This window comes from Arachis duranensis, chromosome 7, assembly GCF_000817695.3.
Source record: "Arachis duranensis cultivar V14167 chromosome 7, aradu.V14167.gnm2.J7QH, whole genome shotgun sequence".
In the NCBI taxonomy this organism is placed as follows: Eukaryota; Viridiplantae; Streptophyta; class Magnoliopsida; order Fabales; family Fabaceae; genus Arachis; species Arachis duranensis.
Window position 1 is genome coordinate 18,281,369 of NC_029778.3, and position 25,260 is coordinate 18,306,628.

At 35.2% G+C, this 25,260-nt stretch overlaps 4 protein-coding genes across 5 annotated transcripts; 1 reads left to right on the forward strand and 3 right to left on the reverse strand.

The window, feature by feature from the left end:
- Positions 1-7,280: 7,280 nt before the first annotated feature.
- Positions 7,281-9,136, forward strand: LOC107458164 (uncharacterized). Of its 2 annotated transcripts, XM_021127576.2 has the most exons (3): positions 7,281-7,487; positions 7,859-7,996; positions 8,839-9,136. In XM_021127576.2, the coding sequence occupies exons 1-2, from the start codon at positions 7,326-7,328 to the stop codon at positions 7,961-7,963; spliced, it is 267 nt and encodes an 88-aa protein (XP_020983235.1). In that variant the 5' UTR covers positions 7,281-7,325; the 3' UTR covers positions 7,964-7,996; positions 8,839-9,136. The 2 variants fall into 2 exon arrangements, with proteins under 2 accessions (XP_020983235.1, XP_015931860.1); XM_016076374.3 differs by lacking the exon at positions 8,839-9,136 and having other exon boundaries at positions 7,859-8,123.
- A 100-nt stretch (positions 9,137-9,236) lies between these two features.
- On the reverse strand, positions 9,237-11,836 carry LOC107458163 (CBL-interacting serine/threonine-protein kinase 10). Its single transcript, XM_016076373.3, has 2 exons — positions 11,668-11,836; positions 9,237-11,291 (listed from the first exon to the last, which is right to left on the reverse strand). The coding sequence occupies exon 2, from the start codon at positions 10,952-10,954 to the stop codon at positions 9,593-9,595; it is 1,362 nt and encodes a 453-aa protein (XP_015931859.1). The 5' UTR covers positions 10,955-11,291; positions 11,668-11,836; the 3' UTR covers positions 9,237-9,592.
- An 11,254-nt stretch (positions 11,837-23,090) lies between these two features.
- LOC107458122 (protein FAR1-RELATED SEQUENCE 5-like) lies at positions 23,091-24,116 on the reverse strand. Its single transcript, XM_016076337.1, has 2 exons — positions 23,539-24,116; positions 23,091-23,436 (listed from the first exon to the last, which is right to left on the reverse strand). The coding sequence occupies exons 1-2, from the start codon at positions 24,114-24,116 to the stop codon at positions 23,091-23,093; spliced, it is 924 nt and encodes a 307-aa protein (XP_015931823.1).
- Positions 24,117-24,128: 12 nt separating this feature from the next.
- On the reverse strand, positions 24,129-24,716 carry LOC107458123 (protein FAR-RED IMPAIRED RESPONSE 1-like). Its single transcript, XM_016076338.1, has 2 exons — positions 24,495-24,716; positions 24,129-24,449 (listed from the first exon to the last, which is right to left on the reverse strand). Exons 1-2 carry the CDS (start codon positions 24,714-24,716, stop codon positions 24,129-24,131), a joined length of 543 nt encoding a protein of 180 aa, XP_015931824.1.
- Between the last annotated feature and the right edge of the window lie 544 nt (positions 24,717-25,260).

Sequence of the window (25,260 nt, forward strand, 5' to 3'; positions counted from 1 at the left end):
ACCACCTATCTCAGCACCATACAAGATGACAACCATTTCCATGGTCGAAGAAGATATTGTGCATACCATCAAGGAAGGGTTGCATCATGATCCATTAGCCAATAAGTTGGTAGAGTTGGCTCAAGAAGGTAAGACCAAACGATTTTAGCTAGAAAATGACCTTCTCTACACTAAAGGGAGAAGACTATACGCCCCTTAAATGGGAAAATCTAAGAAGAAAATTAGTGAGAGAATACCACTACACCAAGTGGGCTGGTCATCAAGGTCAGCGAAGGATCTTGGCACTCATTGAATCTTCTTATTATTGGCCTCAAATGAGAGATGAAGTGGAGAGCTATGTGAAGACTTGGATTGTGTGCCAACAAGATAAGATTGAAAACAAGACACCAAGTGGGTTGTTGGAACCTCTACCTCCATCAGAACGACCGTGGGAAAGTGTTTCTCTAGATTTTATCTCTGCCTTACCAAAGTCTGAGGGATTTGGATCTATTCTTGTGGTAGTGGATCGATTTTTGAAGTATGCTACCTTTGTACCTGCCCCTACTGACTGCACTGCAGAGGAAGCAGCATGACTATTCTTCAAGAATGTGGTGAAGTACTGGGGATTGCCTAAGAGCATCATTAGTGATTGAGATCAATGTTTCACAGGACGACTATGGACAGAGCTATTCAAACTCCTTGGGTCAGAGCTTCATTTTTCAACAAGCTTCCATCCTCAAACCAATGGGCAGAATGAGAGTGAATGCCTTACCTGAGTGTTACTTGAGGCATATTGTAAATGCTAATCAGAAGGACTGGACAAAACTCATCGACATTGCTCAGTTCTCATACAATTTGCAAAGGAGCGAGTCCACAGGAAAGAGTCCATTCGAGATTGTGACTGGACAACAGCCGCTTACACTACACTCTCTTTCTTCCTCTTACTCAGAGAAGAGCCCTGAAGCTTATCATATGATTAAGTCATGGGAAGAACAAGCAGATGTCACTCGTTCTTACCTCGACAAAGCTGCCAAGAGGATGAAGAAATGGGCAGATAAGAAGAGGAGGCATGCAAGCTATCAAGTGGGAGACAAGGTAATGATCAAACTTCTTCCACAACAATTCAAAGCCTTTTGCAAGGTCCATAAGGGTTTAATCCGTAAATACGAAGGGCCATTTCAGATCAATGGACGTGTTGGGGAGGTTGCTTACAACGTACAACTCCCTCCCTCTATGAAGATCCACCCGGTTTTCCATGTGAGTATGCTTAAACTATATCTTGAAGACCAAGATGAACCGAGTAGAGGTGACTCGAGTTGTGCTCCGCCCGTGGTAATTAGATCCTTTGATAAAGAAATCGAAGAGATCTTAGCTAATCGCATCGTAAGACAAAGAGGAGTTCTACCAAGTATCCAATACTTGATCAAGTGGAAAGCACTCCCGATAACCGAAGCTAGCTGGGAAGATCGTGAAGATCTGTGGTAATTCCAAGAACACCTAGAGCGCTATCATGAACAGAACACGACGAGGACATCTGCGCAATAGGTGGGGGAGAATATCACGATAAATTTTAGAAAGTTAAATTTAACAGTATTTGTATAGTTTTTTAGAGTATTTGAGAATGCTCTAGATGGTTCCGGAATATTCTAGAATGTCTTAGAAGATCCCGAAATACCCTAGAAGGTTCTAAAAGACTTTGGAAGGTTACAGAGTATTCTAGATAGTGTAGATGTATGTAAAAGTATGAATAGTAGTATGGAATAATCTAGAAGTGTTTAGAAAGTTGTAGTATGATAGATATTTGTAATGAAGGTTCTAGATGATTAATCTAGACTGTTGATTAGATTTAATCCTAACCATCCATTGAGGAGGTGGATGGCTATAAATAGGAGGTGAGAGTTAGTGTGAGTCATGTGTGAGTGATTTATAACAAATACTTGAGCAATAAAGTGTTCTTTCCAGCAAAACTTTCTTTCTCTTGTGTTCTTGACTTTCTTGGTAAGTTTTGAGAGTTAGGCTGACTTGGTCTTAGTTCAAGAGATTGAGTAAGTTCGAGTGCCGGCATGATAGCATTGGAGTGTGTCCAAGACCGTGATATAGTGCTATGAATGTCTTGGTATGTTCTACATTCCATGGCATTAGAGATAATAGGAAATCAATTTAAAATAGTTTAAAATTTTTTTATTTTATATTTTTATAATTATTATTGAAATAATTAAATAATTGTAGATATAATAAATATATAATTTTAAAATTAAAAAATATATATATAATTATGAATGTAAATTAATAAAATAATTTTAAATTATTATTATCGTAAAAAAAATATAGGTAACTAAAAGTGTATGCAACCAACTTGAACTAACTTTTTAAATTTTAAAAATACATCCCATAATATTTGTACCGCGCTTCTTCTAGATTTTGGATCTTTTAACTGTTTGAATATTAAAGATGATAGAGAGAAGTTGAAAGAAAGAAAGAAAAAGTAGAACGCAGAGAGTAGAGAATGAGAAAATAAATATTCTATACTATTGTTTTTGGTAACAAAAATACAAGTATATATATATATTGGTGCTATAGAGTTTAACACTAACTCTAACTGAATGAATAATCTTCTAACAAACTTGTAAGTTGTAACTGACTTCTATTAAGAAAAAATTGTCTAATTGATTTTCATTTTCCTAACATCCCCCTTTAAATTCATGTTGACTTTATTGCCAACCTGAGTTTACTCAGAAACTTGCCAAACACTGCAGAAGATACTGGTTTGGTGAAGACATTTGTAACTTGTTAGTGCCTAAAATGTGAGTGACTGTGACCAGCCCCTTGGTGACTTTGTCTTTAACAAAATATAGATCAATTTCAAAATGTTTAATTCGATGATATAATATCGGATTGTAGGCAAGGAGAATCGCTGACATATTGTGACAATACACAATAGGGGAATTTTTGCAAGGTTGTCTCATTTCAGTTAAGAGTGTTTGAATCCAAGTAAGCTCTGCAAACACAGCAGCTAAGACTCATTTCAGTTAATTATAGGTTGTTTGCTACATTTTCAAGATACAAAAACCAGAAGTAGACTTCTTATCATCTAAGTCGGGTGCCCAGTCTGAGTATGCAAAAGCAGTTAATTGTAAATCAAAATATTTGTGAAAATAGAGGCTTATATTGATACTACCTGCTATGTACCTTAGTACCCTTTTTATTGTATTTCAGTGATCTTGTTGTGGTGAAGCTATGTATTAACTCAATTTATTGACTGAATATATAATGTCTGGTCTAATAATAGTTACATATTGCAGCCTTTCAATAATGGACCTAAATTAAGTTGGATCTTCAAAAGCTGAGTTGCGGTTGGATTGAAGCTTAATTGAACTTACCATAAGAGTAATGGCTTCTTTTGAGTGTTGCATACCTGCCTTATTTAATAACTCACCAATATATTTAGATTGATTAAGAGAAATCGGAGAAGAAGAATGATGAACAACCTAGATACCAAGAAAGTAATTCAAATCTCCTATATAACTGTGTAATTGTAGAAGCAATTTCAATATCATCATTACCCGTTACTAACATATCATCAACATATATGAGAATGTAAGTGAGAGAAGTAGTTGTTATTTTCAGAAATAATGAAGAATCACTTCGAGTACAAGTAAAACCAAATTTTTGTAAAGTGACCGTAAGTGTTAAATACCAAGTTCTTGGAGCTTGTTTGAGACCATATATAGTTTTATTCAGTTTGCAGATCAAATAAGGATTTGTGTATTGAAATCTTGCAGGTTGAATCATATATATTATTTCTTATAATTGTCTATTTAGAAAGATATTGTGAAAATCGAATTGTTTAATTTTCCATCCTTTAAAAAGAGCAATAGTCAACACTATCCGAACTGTAACAGGCTTGATGATAGGTGAAAATACTTGATCAAAGTCAATACCTGGTGCTTGATTGAACCTTTTAGCAACAAGACAAACTTAATGCCTAACAATCTCTCTTTTAAAGTTTTTCTTGAGTGCAAATACCCACTTACAGCTAATCACTTTCTCATTGGAAGGAGGTGGAACAAGAGTCCAAGTCTGGTGATAAACAAGGGCCCTATATTCAAGAAACATAGCCTCCTTCCACTGAAGAATGTGAAGAGAAGTCTTAATGAATTTAGGGAGAATTGTTGTAGGGTCAATCTGAGTTGAAGAAACTAATGCAGATAATATCTTCGGTTTCAAGTTACTTGTTTTGGAACATGTTAGCATAAAATGGTTATTAATAACTGATGTTGTAGTATTAAGTGATGATATAGAAATAGGATCAGGTGAGGTGTTACTCTTATTATTAGAATTAGAACTAGAATTAGAATTGGAGGTGATAAGATGAGGATATGGATTAGAAGTGTCTTTAGTACTATGATGTTGAGAAGAAGTTTGATTAGAAGAGTCAAGATTAGTTGAAATAAAATTAGGATTGACAGAAGAGGATGGAATAATAAGAATTAAAGGTAGCAGTATATTAGCAAAATCAGAAGAAGATGCAGATACAGGAGAAGTATAGTTGAAAAAATTTAGAACTTGAAAATTTTGTCTCGTCAAAGATAGCATCTCTAGAGACATAAAGCTTACCATTCTATGACATACACTTATAACCTTTTTTATTAGTAGCATAACCAAGAAATATGCAACGATTAGACCTGAACTCCAATTTGTGAGTATTATAAGATCCTAAATATGAAAAACACAAGCACCCAAATATTTTGAAAAAAACATAATCTGAGACTTCATTAAAGATAAGTTCATGTGGAGAAAGATGAGAAATGACAGCAGATGGCATTCTATTGATGAGAAAAACAGATGTTAAAAATGCTTTATCCCAAAAAGACAAAGGCAGAGAGGCTGTGGCTAGCAATGCTAAGCCAGTCTCAATGATATGTCTATGCTTTCTTTCGGCTAAACCATTTTTGTTGTAGTGTATAAGAGCATGATAATCAATGCAGAATGCCTTCTTGATGAAGAAATTGTTTAAATTCGTTAGAGAAATACTCTCTTTCATTATCAGTCTGAAGTGCTTCAATGGAATAGCTAGTTTGTTTTTCTATGAAGCTTTTCTATTGTTTAAATACCTGAAAAATTGAGATATATGTGTACGTAAGTACATACTAGTATGCCTAAAGAAAACATCTATAAATGATACATAAAATTTGTATCCATTTGTATCCAAATTTCATGAGTAAAATGACACCCAATTACACGATGCTGAAAAGAAGAATCCATGGAAGCAAATAATCAAGAAGTAACATTATAATCATCTGTACGCCATTGCTTGTAGGTTTTTTATTCTGACTTGTTAGCTTCATCTTCAAAGGAATCATATCTCTTGGGATCTTTTCTTTTTTTAGATGTTCTTGCAGTTCTTAGTCGCAGATAATGAGTGTAGTAAGATGACTCCATGTCAAGAAATCGCTGTCATTGAGTTTTTTAGCAAGAGGTACTGAAAAAGATTTGTGTGCAGCTGTATTGAGAATGGTGGGTGAGTCTTGTACCAGTTTTGGAAAATCTTCTGGTGTGATATTAGCAGAACTTGAGGAGCTTGAGAAATTATGGTCAGTCATAGATCAATTGAGCTCTTGATACCATGTTTGAATATTGAAGATGATAGAGAAAAATTGAAAGAAAGAAGAAGTAGAATGTAGAGAGTAGAGAATGAGAAAATGAATATTCTGTATTATTGCTTTTAGTAATAAAAATACAAGTATATATATTGATGCTGCAGAATTTAACACCAACTCTAACTGAATGAATAATCTTCTAACAAACTTGTAACAGACTTTTATTAAGAAAATTTTTTCTAACTAATTTTGATTCTCCTAACATTCACTAATTTTAAATGATTCTTTTTTTTTAGGTTTCGAATACGTTTTTTTTTACGTGTTTTAGATGTTTTTTTTTCTTATGGTTTGAATAGTTTTTTTTAAGGTTTTAAGTAATTTTTTTAATAATTTTGGATTTTTCCTTTTTTAGCTTTTGAATGTTTTTTTCCTAATATTTTTGGATGTATCGTTTTGTCACATTTTAAATTTTTTAAAATAATTTTAGATATCTCTTTTTTTATTAGATTTTTTATATTTCTTTTTATTACATTTCAAATATTTTTTAATTAGATTTTAGACATTCGTTTTATAATAATATTTTATTTTTTTATTTGATTTTAAATCATTTTTATAATAATTTAAATTCACATTCTCTCAAAAATAAATAAATAAATAAATAATGTCGGATTCAATTTTTTTCTTAATAGATTTTTTTGTACTAATCGACTATAGTTGATTAACTTCATAGTTAATTACCTAATAAAGTTGATAAAAATATTATAAGTCAAAATTGGAAAACAACCAATAACTGCACATTTGCGTATTTAGCTGACTTTAATACACATACATGTATCGCATGCTTTGACATTCGCACGCACTTAGTTTACTTTTTATATAACATGCCTGAATGGCTGAATGTGTCATGTTAATAATAATAAATACATTTTCCCTTTAAATATTACTATTTATTTAGTAGTGACTACTAATTGGTAGGATGTGCCTAATCCTTGAACAACACTTTAATGTGGCCGTCCTCCTTTTAAGAAAAGTTAAAACTAAACTTATCTCTTAATATCTTATTGTTCAGTAAATAAGTTCCATTAACATTGAAAGTTCCATCATGTGTGATGAGTCGATCATCACAGCATCACATACCTATTATTTTATGAGGACTAATATGCATGTTTACAATATTAAAGTAAGTATTCTTACTAATAATTAAACGAGTAATTAAGTTATCAAAATATTTGAAAGACTAATGTGTAAAACTGAAAAGTATTTCTAGATAGACAAATCGTATTTTTACCAAATATATAAATATATAATATAATGTCTTGTTCTTTACAAAATTTCATGCCAATAATCAAAGGTAACATATAAAGTGTCGAGAAAAAATTTGTTCAAATTACAAAACGTCACATTTCTTATAACCAGCTAAATTTTTTTTAATTTAATAACATCGTAAAAAGAATGTTTCATTAAAATTGATTATTGAAAATTTGTATTACTAATAAATGAAAGTAAAGTATTTGTAGCAAGTTTAAGTGTACAGTTGTTGATAGTTGACGCAGACGAAAGCAGCAATGACCAACCACATGGTTTTATTTCTTTTGGACTTATACTATTATATTATTATTTAATATTTAATTACATGGTCCACAACTACTCCATCTACTTCCATTATTCTAAGCTTGATTGCAATAAGAGTAAGCATCACAGAGAGAGAGAGAGAGAGAGAGAGAGAGAGAGAGAGAGAGAGAGAGAATGTGTCCTTTGAGGGTGATTCTGATATTCTTATCCGCCACTCTTGCCGGCTTCTTCCTCCTCAGAAACATTAGATCTCAGCCTTCACAATTGGACAATCATGATGATGATGATGATTCTTCAACACAAAATTCACACTCTTCTAACTCTTCTTCTTCCAAGGTTAGTTTCACTTCTAAACATTACTCTTCTATTTATAGTTCCAATAATTTTGAGATGGCTAAAGTATATTGTCTCTCAAAATTTGTCAAAATTTTTAAAATAATTTAGACCTAATTTAGCAGTAATGCTTGACAATTAGGAACAAATAACAAAATTTTGTGTCTGCCTTGCTTGAGTTAAAAATTATCCTTGTGAAATTATTGCTAAATTGCTTCTAAACTTCTTAAAAATTTAGGTCCGGTGATACATTTGATATAAATCGCAAATTTTTAAGACAAAATTAAAACAAATTAAAATTTAGGGCTTTGAACAAAAGATGTACTTTGCCCTTTTGAGATTAATTGTTATAACGTTTTGTTTGTTATTATCAGATTGGAAGCGCTATAAATTCAGGGTTCTGGACTTTGGTTGACATGGCTAGTGGTCGTTACCTTTGGAGGCACAGGCACTTGGTCTCTTCAACTCAATCCTCCTGATGCCTCTTATGTTCTTCACCTTCATTTGGATTTGTATGTAATAGGGTTCTGCTATTGTTAACAATTTCATATCAAGTTGTATATGCTATATGAATGGTCTGATTTGATGCCTTAATCATATTCAATGAAATTGTTTCCAGTAAATTGGTTAAGGAATTAAGTTATGGTGTGTTTCTGAGTTGAAATTTTGAAGAAGAATGGAGACAAGAAAAGTGTTCAATTTAAAGAGTAAAGTTATAAAATACTCAGCATTACTGTTTTATAAATAGATAAGAAAAGTGTCCAATTTGATTGGTTTGTGAAAGGTGTGATATTGAATTATATAGTCTAGATTATATGAATATGAATAGGGTTTAAGATTTTAGTGTGGCTTGTGATGGTAAATTAGGTATTTATTATTTTTGTTCATGATGGTACTGTAGCAGTGCAGAGTTAGGGGAGAACAACTTGGTTTTCCAAACATAACTTTCAAATGAGATATTGATAAGCAAAGCATGTAAAGAACTAAAGATCATCATCAAAAACTTGGTCAAATTGTTTTTGATAAATGACAATTTTTTTCCCGAATTAGAAGCAGGTACTAAAAATCTCTTTGGAATATAGTTTTCCTGTTAACTTGTTTCTTTCTATCTTTCGGATTTGCATTTTCTATATAAACCTTCACCAGGGAAATGGAATTTGAACCTATTTATCTCTGTAAAACTGAAAATAAACTAGAGAAGCAATATTGTTACACTGCTATCTTTGTTATATATTTTGAAAATTTTCCATCGTTTTATATTTCCTTGATGATTGGTTCTATTTCTCATCAGTTGTGTATTTGGAATGAAATGTACATTTTACAAAGATTTTGATTTTAGCTTTTCTCTTTCTAGAAATGGCTTGGCGGTGAAAATGTAAAAAGGGAATGCAATGTGATCAAGAAAAGAGGAGGTTGTTTATATCAACTTTACTCTCATCATGATTGCATCACTTTTATCTACTCTTTAGCTAATATATCATGTAAAACTTGCAAATGTTCCTAATCATATCACCATTCCTTACAAGTAGAAAAGTTGCTACAACTATTTTTGTTATAACACACTTCAAGAAAAACCTAGAATACAGTTTAGCAGTTATCTCTTACGTTTTCCATTTGAACATAAGTCCGCGTTCAAGTAGCATTAAATCAGAGATATAGAGCCATAACCAAGAGCCCTTTAATCTGGAATTTTAGAATTGATTTCCATGAAGATCTATCTATTAATGACTTGCATCTGAAAGAGGCTTGAAATTGGAAAGAACACGATTAAGGTCAGTTATTTATATAATAATATTTAATTCCTTCGAAACAAACCTTGAATAAAATAACAGAAGATATCAGATAGCAAGACCGAGAAATATAACTCTTCCCAAACAGACTTCGAGACACATGAGAACAAGCAGCATGATATATTGAAAATTGAGAATCATTTTATGACTGAGTTCCTTGCTACAGGTAGAAGGCAGGTCTTAGAATAATGATGGAGTTATTGTATTATAGCCATGAGCTCACTAGTTCAAACTTTGTACATATACTCTGCTCCTCGGATCCTATCAGGCAGGGGCCAAGGGTGAGAGCTTTGCACCCTTGGCCGCGGTCGCGCCTTCTTACTGCTCGTCGTTCTCATGTATCAGTTGTGCCGACTGTTGTGATTGCTCTTGTTGATTTTCACCTTGCCAAACCCAAACAATGTCCTTAAGGGCAGGCCTTATATCCTTATCCATAATTTCTTGATATTCCATTGTGTCCCCATTGGATTTTTTCACTTCCACCAAATGGAAATATGGAGTAACCTCAAAGATCTCAGCATCCAGTGATAGATTCCCCTTCCTACCTTCTTTGAGTCCCTCTAATTTCAACAAACCAGCAGCCTTCTTCTTTATCTTCATCTTTAGCCGCTTCGCGATTTCTTCCAACCTCGATATGATGACGGGTGCCGGCTGTCTGGAAGTAAACCTTGCTTCCCTTTTCTGGAAACTGTCTTCAAAGAATCCATTAAGGTTGAAGCCAGAGGACAGGCTTATGATATCAAAGGCGTTTATACTCGTAGCAGCCGGCTCTTGATTTGATTCAGCCACTGCATTATCACCTTCATTGTTTTGATCAGCACAATTTGTGATGGACTTGTTTTCGACTTCAAGCTTTTTCTGTCTAGCATTTGGCCCTTTCCTAAACCAAGATGACTCCCTGATCTTAGCTATGGTAGCCCTATTTTCTGGATCTGGATCCAACATCTTGCACAATAGCCGCCGGACATTGTTCGGGAACCAACTCGGACAAATGAATTCGCCTTTGCTTATCTTTCTGTACATCTCGATCAAATTTGAATCATGAAAAGGGAGATACCCTGCCAACAGGACAAAGAGAACTACTCCACAAGACCAAATATCAGCTTTTGTACCATCATAACCTTTCCTTCTAATGACTTCAGGGGCAACATAGGAAGGAGTTCCACAAGTTGTATGCAGCAATCCGTCCTTCCTTTTCGATTCGGCCAACGCACTTAACCCAAAATCCGACACCTTAAGATTCTCATTCTCATCCAACAGAAGATTCTCCGGCTTTATATCTCTATGGTATACACCTCGACTGTGACAAAAATCGACTGCATTCACTAGCTGCCTAAAATACTTGTAAGCAACTTCTTCTTTGAGCTTTCCTTTGGCCACAAGGTCAAAAAGCTCGCCACCTTTCGCATACTCCATAACAAAGTAAATCTTGCTCTTGGTGGCCATGATCTCAAGAAGCTGAATTATATACGGATGACGAACCAACCTCATAATAGTTACTTCCCTCTTAATCCGCTCGCATTGCCCGGTTCTAACAACTTTATCTTTGTCAATTACTTTGATGGCCACACTCTGGTTAGTAATCGCGCTCCTTGCATAGTAAACCTTGCCAAAGGTTCCTTGGCCTAGTAGCCTTCCCAATTCATATCTTTGCATCAAGGTATTTGTAGAGCTATCCATTGGAGAACCTTGAATTTGAAGTATGCTAAATCCTCTGCCAGATAATAAATACTATATCCTTTGCTACTTCGAAGAGAATGCAAAATGTTTAAATAGAGAAAGAATCAAGATTCAACCGTCTTCGCACAAATCATGTACAAGCATAGCAGGCAATACCAAAAATTTTGCGTGCCAATTTTGCATCAATGAATAGTGAATCAGCAAATTCAGCAAGAGCAAAGACAGAACCTTCTGGATCTCAGAGTTAGGGTTAGAAACAGAGAACATCTCTCAGCATTCCAACCAGTGTCTATGTGCCAGTCACAACTGAAAAATTTGTGAATTTGATTTTTTCAATCTGAAACACAAATCAGCATATATATTCAGAATTCAGAATCGCTTATATTTAGTGAAATTTGAATCAGAAAACGAAATTCAAAGAAGAATGTTCAAACGATAAATAATCATGGCAGAAAACAGTCAAAATAGGTCAACAAAATCTACAAAAAAAAAAAAGACTGAGCCCACCACAAAATCAACAATTCTTTTGATGGCTAATCAGCGTGAAAATCAGTATGAATCAATTTTTATGGCTAAATAGTTTAAGACTTACATACTGAAATAATGATCAATAATAAGGAGCAGTTTTCATTTCATGTTAAATCAATAAACTGAAAGAGTCAGAAACTTGCAGAATGAAGACACAAAAAGAGAATCAACATCAACATACATACCTTAAGAATTGGGGATAGACATGAGCACAGGCAGATAGGCACTGGTTGGTGGTATTGAATAATGTTTATGGCAGCAACTCAGAGGAAGAGGCAAAGATATGATATAATATAGATAGAAGTTTGATGTATTAATGAATTAATGGACAAAAATGCTTAGTTCATAGTTGATATGATATGATAATGTATTTAACCGGGTTATTGGTTGGTATTTGGGCAAAAAATAGAACAAAATCGAGTGTCTGGAAAGTGCAAGTGGGGCCCCCAGAGTGACACGTGTGAGGCTAATAAGGGTCCTGTGAAGATTGAAGAGAGAGCCGAGTGCAGGGCTGCTTCGTGAAGAGGCCAGCTTTGTGGTGATCAGCTTGTGATGCGATGCGTCATAGTTGCCACGTGGCTTCTTTTTATGTCTCGTGTTTACTGTTTAGCTTTGCTGCTTTAGAGATGCATTAAACGTGACCATTTATGAGAAGAGGACAGAAATGTGCACTTCCCATCTTGCAATTCGACCTTCTTTCCTAGTTTCCACCATGACCAATCTTTTCTCATCATTTTAATATCTTCAATTCTCTTTCCTTTCCCTTTCTTTTTTTTCTCTGATTATCTTACAGACATTTTTCTATTTTCTAATATTTCTTTTATGGCACCTACTCTAATAAAAAGAGTAAATGATAAAAAAAAATTAATGTAATTAATTTCAAATTTTTAAAAAACAAATTTAATTAAAATATTTTTAAAGAATAATTTAAAAAATAATAACTTTTTAAAAATAACTTTTTGACTATTTACTCTTAATAAAAATTTTATAAAAATATTTGTTTAGCTATATTTTAAAAGCGTGATTTTGTTACGAAAAGTCTACTAACTAGGTCTGTAGGAGTTAGTAAGTTAGATTTATAATAAAAAAGATTATTACTATGAATGGAGGAATTGTCTATAGTGAAAAAACTATATCAACAAGTTTAAAAGGCTAATTTAAAATATTCTATTTGTATGATTGTTATTCATTCCTTACCCAATTATTATAATTTGTTTTAGTGGTTCATGAAAATATCAAATTAAAATTAAAGGGTTTTTTTTAATTAAATTAAAAATATTTATTTTCAAAAATACGTTATTTGAACTTTAATTTTTTAGATAGATTTTTCTTTTGATATTTAAGGCAAGTTTGCCGTACCCTCGGCAAACTCTATAATACCCCCGGCGAATTTCAAGTGGAGTTTCCAAAATAAAAGCATGGGTGTTGGAGAATGGAGCTCAAAACCATAATTTCATTGTCCTCTTTGGTTCTCATCTTAGCATTTTTTTCTACAATGTCAATAAATCATTGTTATTCATTCATTATGATGGTGAAATAGTGTATGATGAAGAAGGTTCTATCGTTTTTAAGTATGGACAACCAATAATTACGTACAAGACACCGGAAGCCAACAGTCTAATAGTGTTGAAGAATTTGATATTGCATTCCGTTAGGCAACAACACACAAAAAGAGTGAAAAAATTTATTACAGATATCCGACCAAAGTAGATGACAATTTGTTTTATAAAAAGTATGTTACAGTTGTCTTTGTTCTATTGTTATTATGTTTATTAGACCACGGTTTTGAGAAAATATTTCTGTTATTTTGAATTAGGTATCGGTTACATGACGACGATGACGTTCATCTTATAAGGTTGTGGCACAACTAATGGACAAATGTTCATCTGTTGGAATTATTTGTGTTTCTCGTTGAGTTGGGCGGACGAGAATTATTTGCGGATACTATTGATGATAGTCCATTAAGTGGAGCTGTTAGACGAAATATTAGAAGGACGATGGTCGATCTAAATATGCCACCTGAAAGAAGTCAAGAGGGCTCAAACGTTGAACTTGGTAATGCTGACATGATGGAAGATAATGTTAAAAGTCATGAGGATTCTACTATCAGGGTTTCGATGATGGATCCGTATGAAATTAACCCCGATGATGGAGACGATGCTGATGATGAACCAACGGAAATTCTTGATGATGGTGACGAGGAAGAAGAGATGAACTACTACAGTGACACACAAATCGCTCTGACACAGTCTGTCATTTCTCAACCATATGTCTAGCCAGATCACTTCTACAGGTTGAATCTCGATGCAATGACTTCGGATTGGTCATTTACCCATGGAGACCCCGAAGAGGATCCAAGCAATGAGTTCGAGATTAGACAACAATTTGAGAACAAGGAAAAAGTCATGTTGGTAGTTAAGAGGTACAACATCAGGCGGGATAGGGTCGTTTACCTAGTAGTTGCTGGCAGAAGTCCTCAATGGACCGTCCATCATGGTACTGTTCCCACCCACCAATGCAGTCACAAATAGGATCAGCATCGATCTTGATTTCTCAATTGGTAGGCCACATCCTGCAGGGTGATAGTCATCTCCCTACATGGCAATTGGAACGTGTGGGACTCAGGTCTCCACCTCTCTATCAATACTGACGCCAATGGCCAATCGTGCTCGAACTCTACCATATACGCCACATGCTCAAACTCAACTCGCCTGAGATATAGCCTAATCTCCTCAGGTGGGCATCTCATCGAATTCCGTCTAGTGCGCAAGATTTAAGGCGCCTACCGAACTAAAAAAAAAAGTAAAAAAAAAGGGTCAACACATAAAATTATAAATTCACATTTTATTACAATATAATAAACAAGAATAATAAAGGTGTACCACTCGATCAATTATGCCGGCAATGTGTTCACCCTGATTCAATCTGTAAAGCGTATGCTCGTATCCCAATAACTGCTGCTCCATCTAACTACATTCTAGTAAAATAAAATAACAAAAACGGAACTCAGTTCCTTTCACATTAACTAAATTTTTAAAAGATATATTTAAACTAACTAATTGTCTACCTTACATCTTGATTAGTTTATAAACTTACTAATCAAAATGTAAACCAATTACATGAGTCTGTCAACTAACTCTATAAACATACTAATAAATAATTAACTGATAACTTAATTTTACTAACTATGTATCATTCTAATCTAATCTAATCTAATTACATATTAAACTAACTCTATAAACATACTAATCAATAATTAATTGATAACTTAATTTTACTAACTATGTATCATTTTAATCTAATCTAACTAATTATTCAACTAATTATCATCTAACTCACAACTTAAACTAACTATTCTGACTAAACTAATTAACAATTAACTAATAACTTACTCTAATTAACGTTATAAACAGTAAACAGTAACTGTACTTGAAAATAATAACATAAAAAATCTAACTAATATGTTATATACTCTAACTAACATGTAAATAATAAATAGTAACTCTAACTAACATGTTATATACTGACCTGAATCTAATGATATAGTAGATAACGAACTTCATGGATGTTGGAAGACAGAAAATCTCGTAGAGAAAATTTTGGATATCACCAGCGAAGGACGAAGGAAGTAGATTTGGAAGGAAGAAAGCGACAAACTGAATTGGCCCCACGATTTATATAGTGTGGCAAACTCAACTGGGCGACGAACTTCATATAAATTATGAAGTCCACCGGAGGATCAGACGAACTCTATATAAATTTTAGAGTTCACCGGAAGGTGCGACGAACTTGTCCTAAATCCCAAAAAAAAGTATCTGAAAAATTAAAGTTCAAATAATGTGTTTTTGAAAATAAATATATTTTTTAATTTATTTCAAAAAAATCCTAAAATTATACCCCAATTTTAAATTCTACACTAATGATCCTTCGTCATGTTTTGAACTTATTTTCTTCATTCTCCATGGCCATCTTTCTCATGTGCTCACCAACAATGGTGGACACCAATCAAACCTTATGCTATGAAAAATAAATAAATTCAAATATGCAGATATGTGTATGTTGTATTATGCGTTATAAGTTACAACACATTCGTATTTTTTTCCTTTCTCTCCCTTTCTTTTTAATAATTTTCAAAAATTACTTAATGGAATTAGATTATTATTATCAAATAAAAAATCTATGAGTTCAGATGAGAAAATTTCATATTTTAAATTAAAGGTTTGAGATTTATTCAATTCAAAATCTCTTAATTGAGAACCATAATTGCATGTTGACATTTTAATTTATTCACTCTCCACCTAAGGTAAAGGAAGGAGAAGGAGAGGTTGGTATTGAGGAAGGAATAACTAAAAAAGGAGAAGAAAAAATTATTGTTAGCCGACTCAGGGAAAGGACAGGATAATTTGTCAGCAAAAATGGAATCGGGGTCCACAACGGCAGTAGAGGAGTTGGAGGTGTGTTTTTCCGTACGGTCCAACAAAGAACTTCAAAGGATTTTTTATTTTAATAAATAAAATAATTATAATAATTACTGAAATAAATAATTTGAAAATATTTAAAATAACTATCCCTCTCTTATCTCGTTTACATTGTAAATGAGATAATTTTTCATGTATCTCATTTATAGTGTAAACGAGATATATGTATATATAAATAATTAAATATAATTTTTAAAATAATAAAAAATATTAATAATTTAAATTGGACCAAAATTTTAAAAATAGAACGTTTCAAATAATAGAGAAGATGTAAGATTTTAAATAGTAGGGAAAACAAACAGTGCATTTTAAATAATAGAGAATATGAACTGTCCATTTAAAATAAGTATGTTAACACATTTACTTTTCCTTTGAAATAAGTGAAAGCATACATAAGTATACAGTTAAACTACCCACTATTAACACGATTATCCTTTTTCTAACTACCCGTTATTTAAATTGTATGTTAGCCCCTTTATCGTGGTCGCTAATATCCAAATAATACATTAGGAAACTTTTCAAATGATCCAGACCACTTTTCTGGAACTCTAATGATCCAGTTGTAGTGGCCGTTGGATTTAACAATTAAATAAACATTCGGTACTGATTGATTTGGATTTATGTAATGTGATTCATCAAATACTTAGTGTACCATATGAGTTGACCTGATGCTGCGGTTGTCCCCTGTCAGGGGGTTTATAGGAGAGTAGGGGTCATTCATGCCTTTTTATGGCGCTGTGATGAAAGAGTAAGCTAGCTAACGTGTGGAACGACTAGCTGAAAAGTGTATGGGCTAACTAGGATGTGTGTTATTTGTAGTATAGGTCAGGTTGTTGTTATTAGATCCAGTCACCTTGAAAAACCATTACCCCACCCCCATTAAATAACCTAACTTTCCTAAGTCCTAACCTAGCGCAACCACTGTCAAAGAAATGATCTCAGTAGGGTCTACAGTTATACAATAAGAGAATACAGCCACACATAACTTTCTCAGAAGGGATTGTGACAGCTGAGTAAACCCAATAAAGATGTGAAACAATGATTGCTTAAAGTACACCGCCAACGATTATGTTGAAGATTATCGTATTTATAATTGTCACAGACATTCATTAGGCTAGGGGTGAATAGATTTCAATTTGCTTGATCTTACTTAGTTAATGAAGCCATTTAGTTAGACTAAAGTAGAGATGTACTCTTCAGTGACATGACAACCATGTTGTGCTCTTACTTATATGAAGGTTCCTATAAGCGAGAAACATGTAGGCCAACCCGAATTGGTCAAATCAGAGGTCAGATTCACTCACGTATGAGTAAATGGATTTCTATAAAAGCAATTCATAGGTGAACTAGTGGAATACACACAGTCTGAAAGCAAGCTTACCCTTCTACTGTTAATTTATTAGAAAGGGTAAACCTTCGCGAAAAAATCAATGGCAGGAATGGATGACATTGAGCGTGACATGAACGACTCCCAAGATCCTGAGTCTAACGATGCGTAAGTTTCTCTCTGTTTGTCTTATTCTAATGGCATTAATTTTTTGTTGAACATTTTTTATCGTCGTTCCCCCAATTCCTTGTGACAATACTCCTGTTGTCATCCGTGAACACAATGCGTGCCACGGACTAAGCAACTTTATTTTGTTCTAGTGTCGTACCATCTCTGGAATTGGGTCCTATTGGAAGTGTTGTAGTCAATGACGGGACAACAAATCTTAATTTGGAGCTAACAATGAATGTGGTACGCCTATCGTTTTCGGAAAGTGGTTTATGGTCTTTGTTGTGAAATTCTTCCCTGTTTATTTTCCTAGCATGCATTAGTTTTTCTTTGACGGGAGACACTTTGTTTCGAAATATTGGTCATGCAGGAGAGCGCTCCAACCAGGCCGGGTGAGAATGTCATGGATGAGTCGAAGGTCCCACATGACGACTTAATAGTGCTCCCAATTAAGCTGATTGAGGTTCGTTTTAATTCCATTCTGTTTATCTAGTTTGGAATGTGTGAAATTTGGCGTATTAATTACTTTTTCATAGAAGACACACACATGACATGTGCCTGGACTTGGAACAAAGGCAATATCTTTGGTACTGGATACGGTGAACTTGCATGTGTGACCCACATGCTGTGATCCTTTTTTCATCCACTGTGTTTTAATAAAAGTTTTAGGACACCGCCAATCTCTCATCATCCCCTTTTAACATGCAAAACATGTCAAAAGTTTTGTATCTAGACTTGGGTTCATTACTGATGTCCAAACTTTGTTTTTTTTTCACCAACTCCATAGAAGATCGATGCTAGGACAGTTGCTTTGGAAGAATGCATGTCAGCACTGGAGCGGCTAATGTTCCAGACAGGAAAGTTAGTGACAGAGATCCAATCCTTGCTAACTAACCAGAGGGGGAGTTTGACTTCGGTGGGCACTATATCATGCATGGCAACAACGACGATGGCTGTGCAAGGTTCCACCATTGCGGAGACAGAGTTATCAGCACACAATCAAACTAGAATTGTAGTAACCAATGCATTTGGGTCACGTACCGAAGTTCAGAGGTCGATAGAGAAATGAAAAGGGGTTAGCTTGATGATTACCAAATCATCGCTAGATATCATTGTGCCGAACTCTTTCGGTTATGACGATGATGTCATCATAAACGAGGCACTGTCAACTTCTCATCCAAACATGCCAAGGCCCGGTTAGGATTCTTAAAGGGGTCGCTTTCACATTATTGGTGCTCTGGAGTGCCAAAAAGGACCTGCATAACTAGTGCCATTACACATGAATTTGCTGCCGTAGCTTGTGAAAAGGTTTACCCTTTTCACCTAGAATTTATTCAATGGTTGTCTTTGGCATTGAAATAAATGAGTAACTCATAAGGCTAATTTGTGCAGGTTTTCATGGACCTTCCCAACCTGTCTCAGTTTGATTGCATAACTAAAGTGTGTGAGCTATTCTCCTTACCCGAGAAGTGCAACAGTCCACTGAAGATCCCAAGTTGGAACCCATTGAGTTGAAGCCTATGCACGCAGCAGAAAAGCACTTTAGTAGCCAGCCCACAACCATTGTAAACACATCTTAGACCAGTATGCATCCTCCTTCTATGCATGGTGGGACTGGATTCAAACCATATGAGATGTTGAACATAATAGATTTTTCCGTTCTGTTAATTCTACTGGAAAGTCATTTAAACACTTTGTGCCTAACGTAGTCATCATGATAACATAAATTTGTTATAACTATATATTGACTAATGTGCAAGCATAATTTTTTTTTGCTTCATTAGGGGTTCCAAATGGTTTTTTGGCCAACTGTGCACATGGACCTGACCTATGATAAATGCAAAATGGCTACTTACATTTACAGAAAAAATGATCAATATTTGTAAGCACATATATCTGGTTGTTGTTACTTTAAGACTACTTGATTTATTTCTCCATGGAAACTCCGATAATACATGATATTGTGTTTGTTAACAACCAGGGAAGTGTTGTTCAAATTCTCGACATTGGAGGTCTCTAAAACAGGATTCCACTCTCTCTCACTGGTTTACATGTCGAATGTGGATGTCAGTTAAATTGAATCCTTTAGTAACGTAATAATGTACTGCGACGAACTCCTGACGCCTTTTTTTTTCGTGGACAGATAATGAACATCATGTTCATGAATGCTTCTATGAGATCCTGTTGCGTTGTGCCTCCTCATGTGTGGTACACACCTTCGTTGTTTGCCGATGACGTTCTTGCTCTTAGGCCATTTGAAGTTATAATGAAAAGATACCTGAACAGATGGATGCATGCAACAAGTAGGCTTGAATATGTTAAGAACTGACAGGTTTTTATGCCAGTATGTAAACCAACATACACATGGTACCTGATGGTTGTGGACGTCAAGCATGCCGCCGTGTACTGCCTAGATGTAACAAGAGCACCTGAACATACAGAGCGGAGGGAACGCAACATGCGAACTATTGTGAGTATTCGAAAAATTGATTTAGGATTTTGACTACATGAAAGACTTCTCATGACACTGTGGTAACTGTCTTTATGATTAAGTTCTTCATCTAACGCTTGACCCGCGTGCAGCTGCTGATGCTAGCCTAGATTTTCAAGCTAGATACGAACCTGAAGAATTTTACACATGTTTTAGCTTATCCAACGACATGGGACCGGTTCAGTATCCCGAAAGAGTCCCCTGCCACTCGGACTGGTAAATTTAGTATTCACATTAAATAATGTAGTTTAGTTATTGGGCTGTTTCCTCCTTCATGAATTCCCGATTTTATTGTTGTTACGGTGGATGTTGAACTGGCTCCAAATGGAGGGTAAATTCACACTAGCCAATCTTCTTTGGTTAGTTTGTCATGCAAAATAATTTATTTTTGTCTGATAAATGCAAGAATCATGTTCTCATGATTGTTCGTTGATGATTGCTAGATGGACCGATTGAAGTTGAGGATGAAGACGGCAACGAAAATAATTCTTTTAGAATGCAACGAAGTGAGGGCTGCAGTGAATTCCAAGGCAGAGGCCGCTTGGAAGAAGCTTCTTCGCACTAAGGAGTGATTCTCCATAAACAAGTAAGCCAGTGACACAAGTGTAGAGCATAATGATATAGGCTATATTTGACTTTCATGCCAACACCCCTTGATGTCATTGAAATCCTTTAGTAGTATCATGGTTTATTTTGATATAGTCGATTTAGGGTATGGTTAACTTCATTTCAGTAGGATGGCAAATTTTGTGTGTGAAAACTAGTGGTCCTGTCGACAAGCTAGAGCACAACTTCCACACTCCCCGCTTACAACTACTTTAAATTAAATGGGGATATGGCCAATAATAAATAGATTAGGATGTTGTGGCATTTTGTATGTACTGGATGACATGTCTTTATCCAATCATGAAATTGGTACTTAGTAGAAGTCGCTATATGTTGCTTGGAAAAGTTGGTGTACCCTTTCGAGTTAATTAGTGAATGGATATCGATCTTTTATTTTTCAATTTATGTTGTCAATTCTTCAGCGATTTTGATTTTTTTGGATTCGTTGTCATTTCAGAGTCAAAAATGAACAAATAAAAAAGCATGTGAAATGATTCGTTCTTATGCAGCGGAGATAATGAATCATGCTAAGTCATCGGCGCAGCGCACTATGCAAAATGGTCGATAACATTTGAGGTCAACGACATCAATAACTAATAACCTGAAGCCTTTAAAGGGTACCGTATCCTCCAAAATTATTCTTACCGTTGCGGCCAAGTAAATGACAATCGCTCTTTACAATACCAAATTTTAAGGCACAATCATCAATTGAAAAAGAAAATAGAAATGTCTAACGTGGCCAATTGTAAAGAAAATGGAATTACATAGAGTGATAATACCAATTTCCAATGACATAAGACCCTGCCTAATAGGTGGCACAAACATTGAATCAAGAAAAAACTTTTCCCACCCTCAGAATTTACACTCGTGAAATGTAATGAAACAACAAAGGTTGTCGGAGCTTGCGAGAACAGCTCATAGGCATGCCTACTCATGAAGAAACATGCAAGGATGCACGTGACGCCTCTTATCTGCAATGAAAATTATCATCCACAATTTTGCATGAAGGCTTTAACAAACAAGGGAGGGGATGCACGTTATGAACATGGTTGGTTACAGAAATTTCATTTCACGTGTCATTAACAATAAAATCCTTCTACTGGATACAATACTACTGAATTAAACCTTGTTCAATACATGATAACAGTTTACAGGTACATATAATCTTGGCAGTGCAAAGGGCTTGAATTTGGATGGAACCAAAGCACCGCACATAGCAGGATGACTGTCAAGGGTCTGCAAGAGAAATTTTTTTGAGAAATTGGGAAGTTGGCTGAGACGAATTTTCACCCATGAGTAACACTCGGCCACCTTTTTGTCCTTGTATCGCCAACAACATGCAATTAGCAAAACCGCAGACGATGCATGGAATGGAATCAAAATGAAGAAAACCTAACAACTTGAAAAAGTAACTAACTAATATGTCCAATACAATACATCATTGAATAAACCATTAATATTGTGTCTGCATTAAGCAAAGACAAAGTCAACCTTGAAAAATAATTTGAAAGTGAAAAGCATGAGTTCTTCAACAGAGTAAAAGCAATGACATATGTCGAAAAATAAATAATATGTTTTAACATCAGGTATAGTGACAAAGAAAAATTCAATAGACCATAAACACATCATCGAACAAAAAAACTTAAAGACACATAACCCTAAAAGCCTTAAAGATAACATGAGTGATTCAGTGATAGGTACAAAAGATGCAATATAAAGTGAAAATGCCAAATCCTTAAATGAATGAAAGAGCCAATACGAATAATGCAATAACAGATTGTAGATTTTATGTGAAAGTATCACACAGATTCCCATGTTAAACTAAGTCATCCCTCACCTATAAGTTCTGATGTCTCTGTCTATTTTCCATCATTTGGAAAATGATAAAAATAATGCATCTACAACATGTAACATGATGTTTTCACACACAATACCTCAGGTTCAGTACTAACGAACCTACATATCGAAAGTAAAAATGAAGCATAGAAATTATGATGGATCCAAAAAATATAAGTTCAATACTTGAACTTCAGTTCTTCCCACTAGTACAAGGCCAGTTTCAATTTTTAAGTGTCTGACTACCAATAACATGCATTGTGAAATACATTGAAAAAATAGAGGTTTTCACTTCGAATACGAGAATACAAGGTGAAAACAAAAAATGTGAAATAACAAGTGGTATATCTCATGAAACTTGATATGATAGAGTTAAATGGCGAAATATATTTAACATCATAGCTTTAGTTTAAGTGTACTAAGTTGCATAATATGTAATTGAAGGTTTAACTTAGAAAATAACCTTTGATCGCTTGCGTTTATGTGTCCCTACAGTGGCTTTCTCGTTTGTTGATGCAGGTTGCGTATCTTCATTAGGACAGCGAGTCCTCCAGTGCTCGAGCTTCCCACATGTGCTACACTTTCTTTTGGTCTTCGCAGCAGAACCCCAGCTTGACTGCACCGACCTGTTCCTTTTGTTCTATTACGAATTGGGTCTTTGACTCCATTATCTATTTTCGGTGTGAGAATACTATTTGCTAGTCAAAGGCCATACTTGATTTCAAGAAAAATAGCATCGGATAAAAGTTTCTTCGAGTAAAGCTTGAAGTCCTTATCACTCATGCAAGCCACCTTGCCCAACCGCTTGCATAGCTGCGAAAACGCACCTAACCTTGTTTTATAGGTCACGCTTTGGTCAGCAGTGTGGTGGTCAATGTTTTCATTTTCGATATCTATTTTAGTTGTCTTGGACCACCTGCGCAGAACTATGCTTTCAGGAATTTCCCCTAAGTCTAGCCAGACACACATGGCCACAATGTGCACACATGGAATACCAAACGACTCCATTCGCATGCACATGCAACTAAATATGTTAGAAGTAGGCTCCCTATAAACCTGCCAAGTCATCTCATACCTCTAACACTTTTGGATAGTATACACATGCAGGTTCATTGTGTCATTGATTTCGCATATTCTAACACGTACGCACCGTTTCAAGCTTTCCCTAAATCTAGCAAACATTTCACGAGTGAACTTCATCCACGCCGACTTTTTCAACTCAACAAAATCGGTCTGTAATACAGGTGTACCATACAAAGAGCAAAATTCCAGCTCGTCCTCTTTGTCACGAAGAAAATTGACACACATCTGAAATTTTCTAACAAATTCCAAAACACCGTACCGGCTCTCAACAAACCTACCAAGTTTGGCGTGTAGTAACTCGCACCTAGAAGTAGTCCGTACCCCGGCCAAAAATCTACCTCGAATATCAGCTGATGCCCATGCATACTTTTTACTGTACAAGTCCTTCACCCAGTCAACGTCGCCAACACCACAGTCGTTGACCATGGACTCCCAATGCGTTTCAAACTCATCAGTTTCCATATCAGCCAACATGCAGTGTTTAAAGAATTGTGTGAATCTTGGGTCGCATATGTTAAACGTCGCGTTTCTCAGAAGATGCCAAGCGCATAACCGATGATGCGCATAAGTTAAAACGGACTGAATCGATATCCATATGGCCGGGTCCCCATCGGTGATAACAGATTGTGGTGCCTTTCCTTGCATGTATTCCAAAAATTACTCAAGAACCCATATGTAAGACTCATGTGACTCGCAGGAAACCATCGCTGTACCAAAAACGCATGTCTGGTTGTGGTGATTTACTCCAGAGAAGACAACAATGGGTAGGTTATACTTGTTACGATCGTACGTTGCATCGAATGCCAGGACATCGCTGAACAACAAATAATCTTCCTGACAACGACCATCGCTCCAAAACAAGTTGCACAGGTGTTGCCCTGCCCCAACCTTGTACCTCAAAAACTTTTTCCCATCCATGGGTGCCAGACCTTTGAAGTACCTTATAGCTGCATTTATGTCTCCACCTTGGAGCCCTCTCTACTTCCACACCTCGTTATCCATATCTTGCTACGTAAATGTTACCAGGTTAAAACCCCCTAATTGTGCTGCAAATGACTCATAAATCTTCGAAATGCTGATTCCAATCTCCCTCATGCTTGTTAGCTGAGCAACTTCTACCTTAGATATCTTCTTGTGTGACCGTAGATAATCCACAAGCTTTCCAAATGCCAGTTTGTGATTATGCTCCTCGACAAAACATGACACATACCACTTCCCGCTGCCATCTTTCCTCTTAATCCTCATCTCGGCAAAACATTCGCATCGGGTAACTACCTTATGCTCCCTTATGTGATCAACCTTTTTCAACCATTTTCTCTCAAAATCCTTGTCGGTTACAAACAAATGTGTACCTCACAATCTCCTCGGCAGTGTTTCTAACCGTCTTACCTCGTCGTGAGGCAAAGCCCTTTAGTCGGCTGTAGTTGTTATAGAAGCCGCTTGTCTCCTCAGGTGTAGAAAATTCCATTTCAAGGACATCTTCGGCTTGCAACCCATCCAAACCCAAAAAATTAGGCAACACAGAAGCCCCCTCCCTTCCCAATTAGATAAGTCGGCATCTGCCTCGACTATTGGATCAAGCATTGTCTCCTGACCGAATAAAAAAATTATTAATTATCAACTGGCCTGATCTAAAATACATTCTTATCCTACTACTGTAAGCCATTCATTTAGCAACATTTACTCTAATTAAAATAACCGAAATAAATAACATATCAGGGCATATTAAAAGTAAATAACATGAAAATCTTGAAGGTTAAATTATTTTTTAAATTATATAACCGAAATT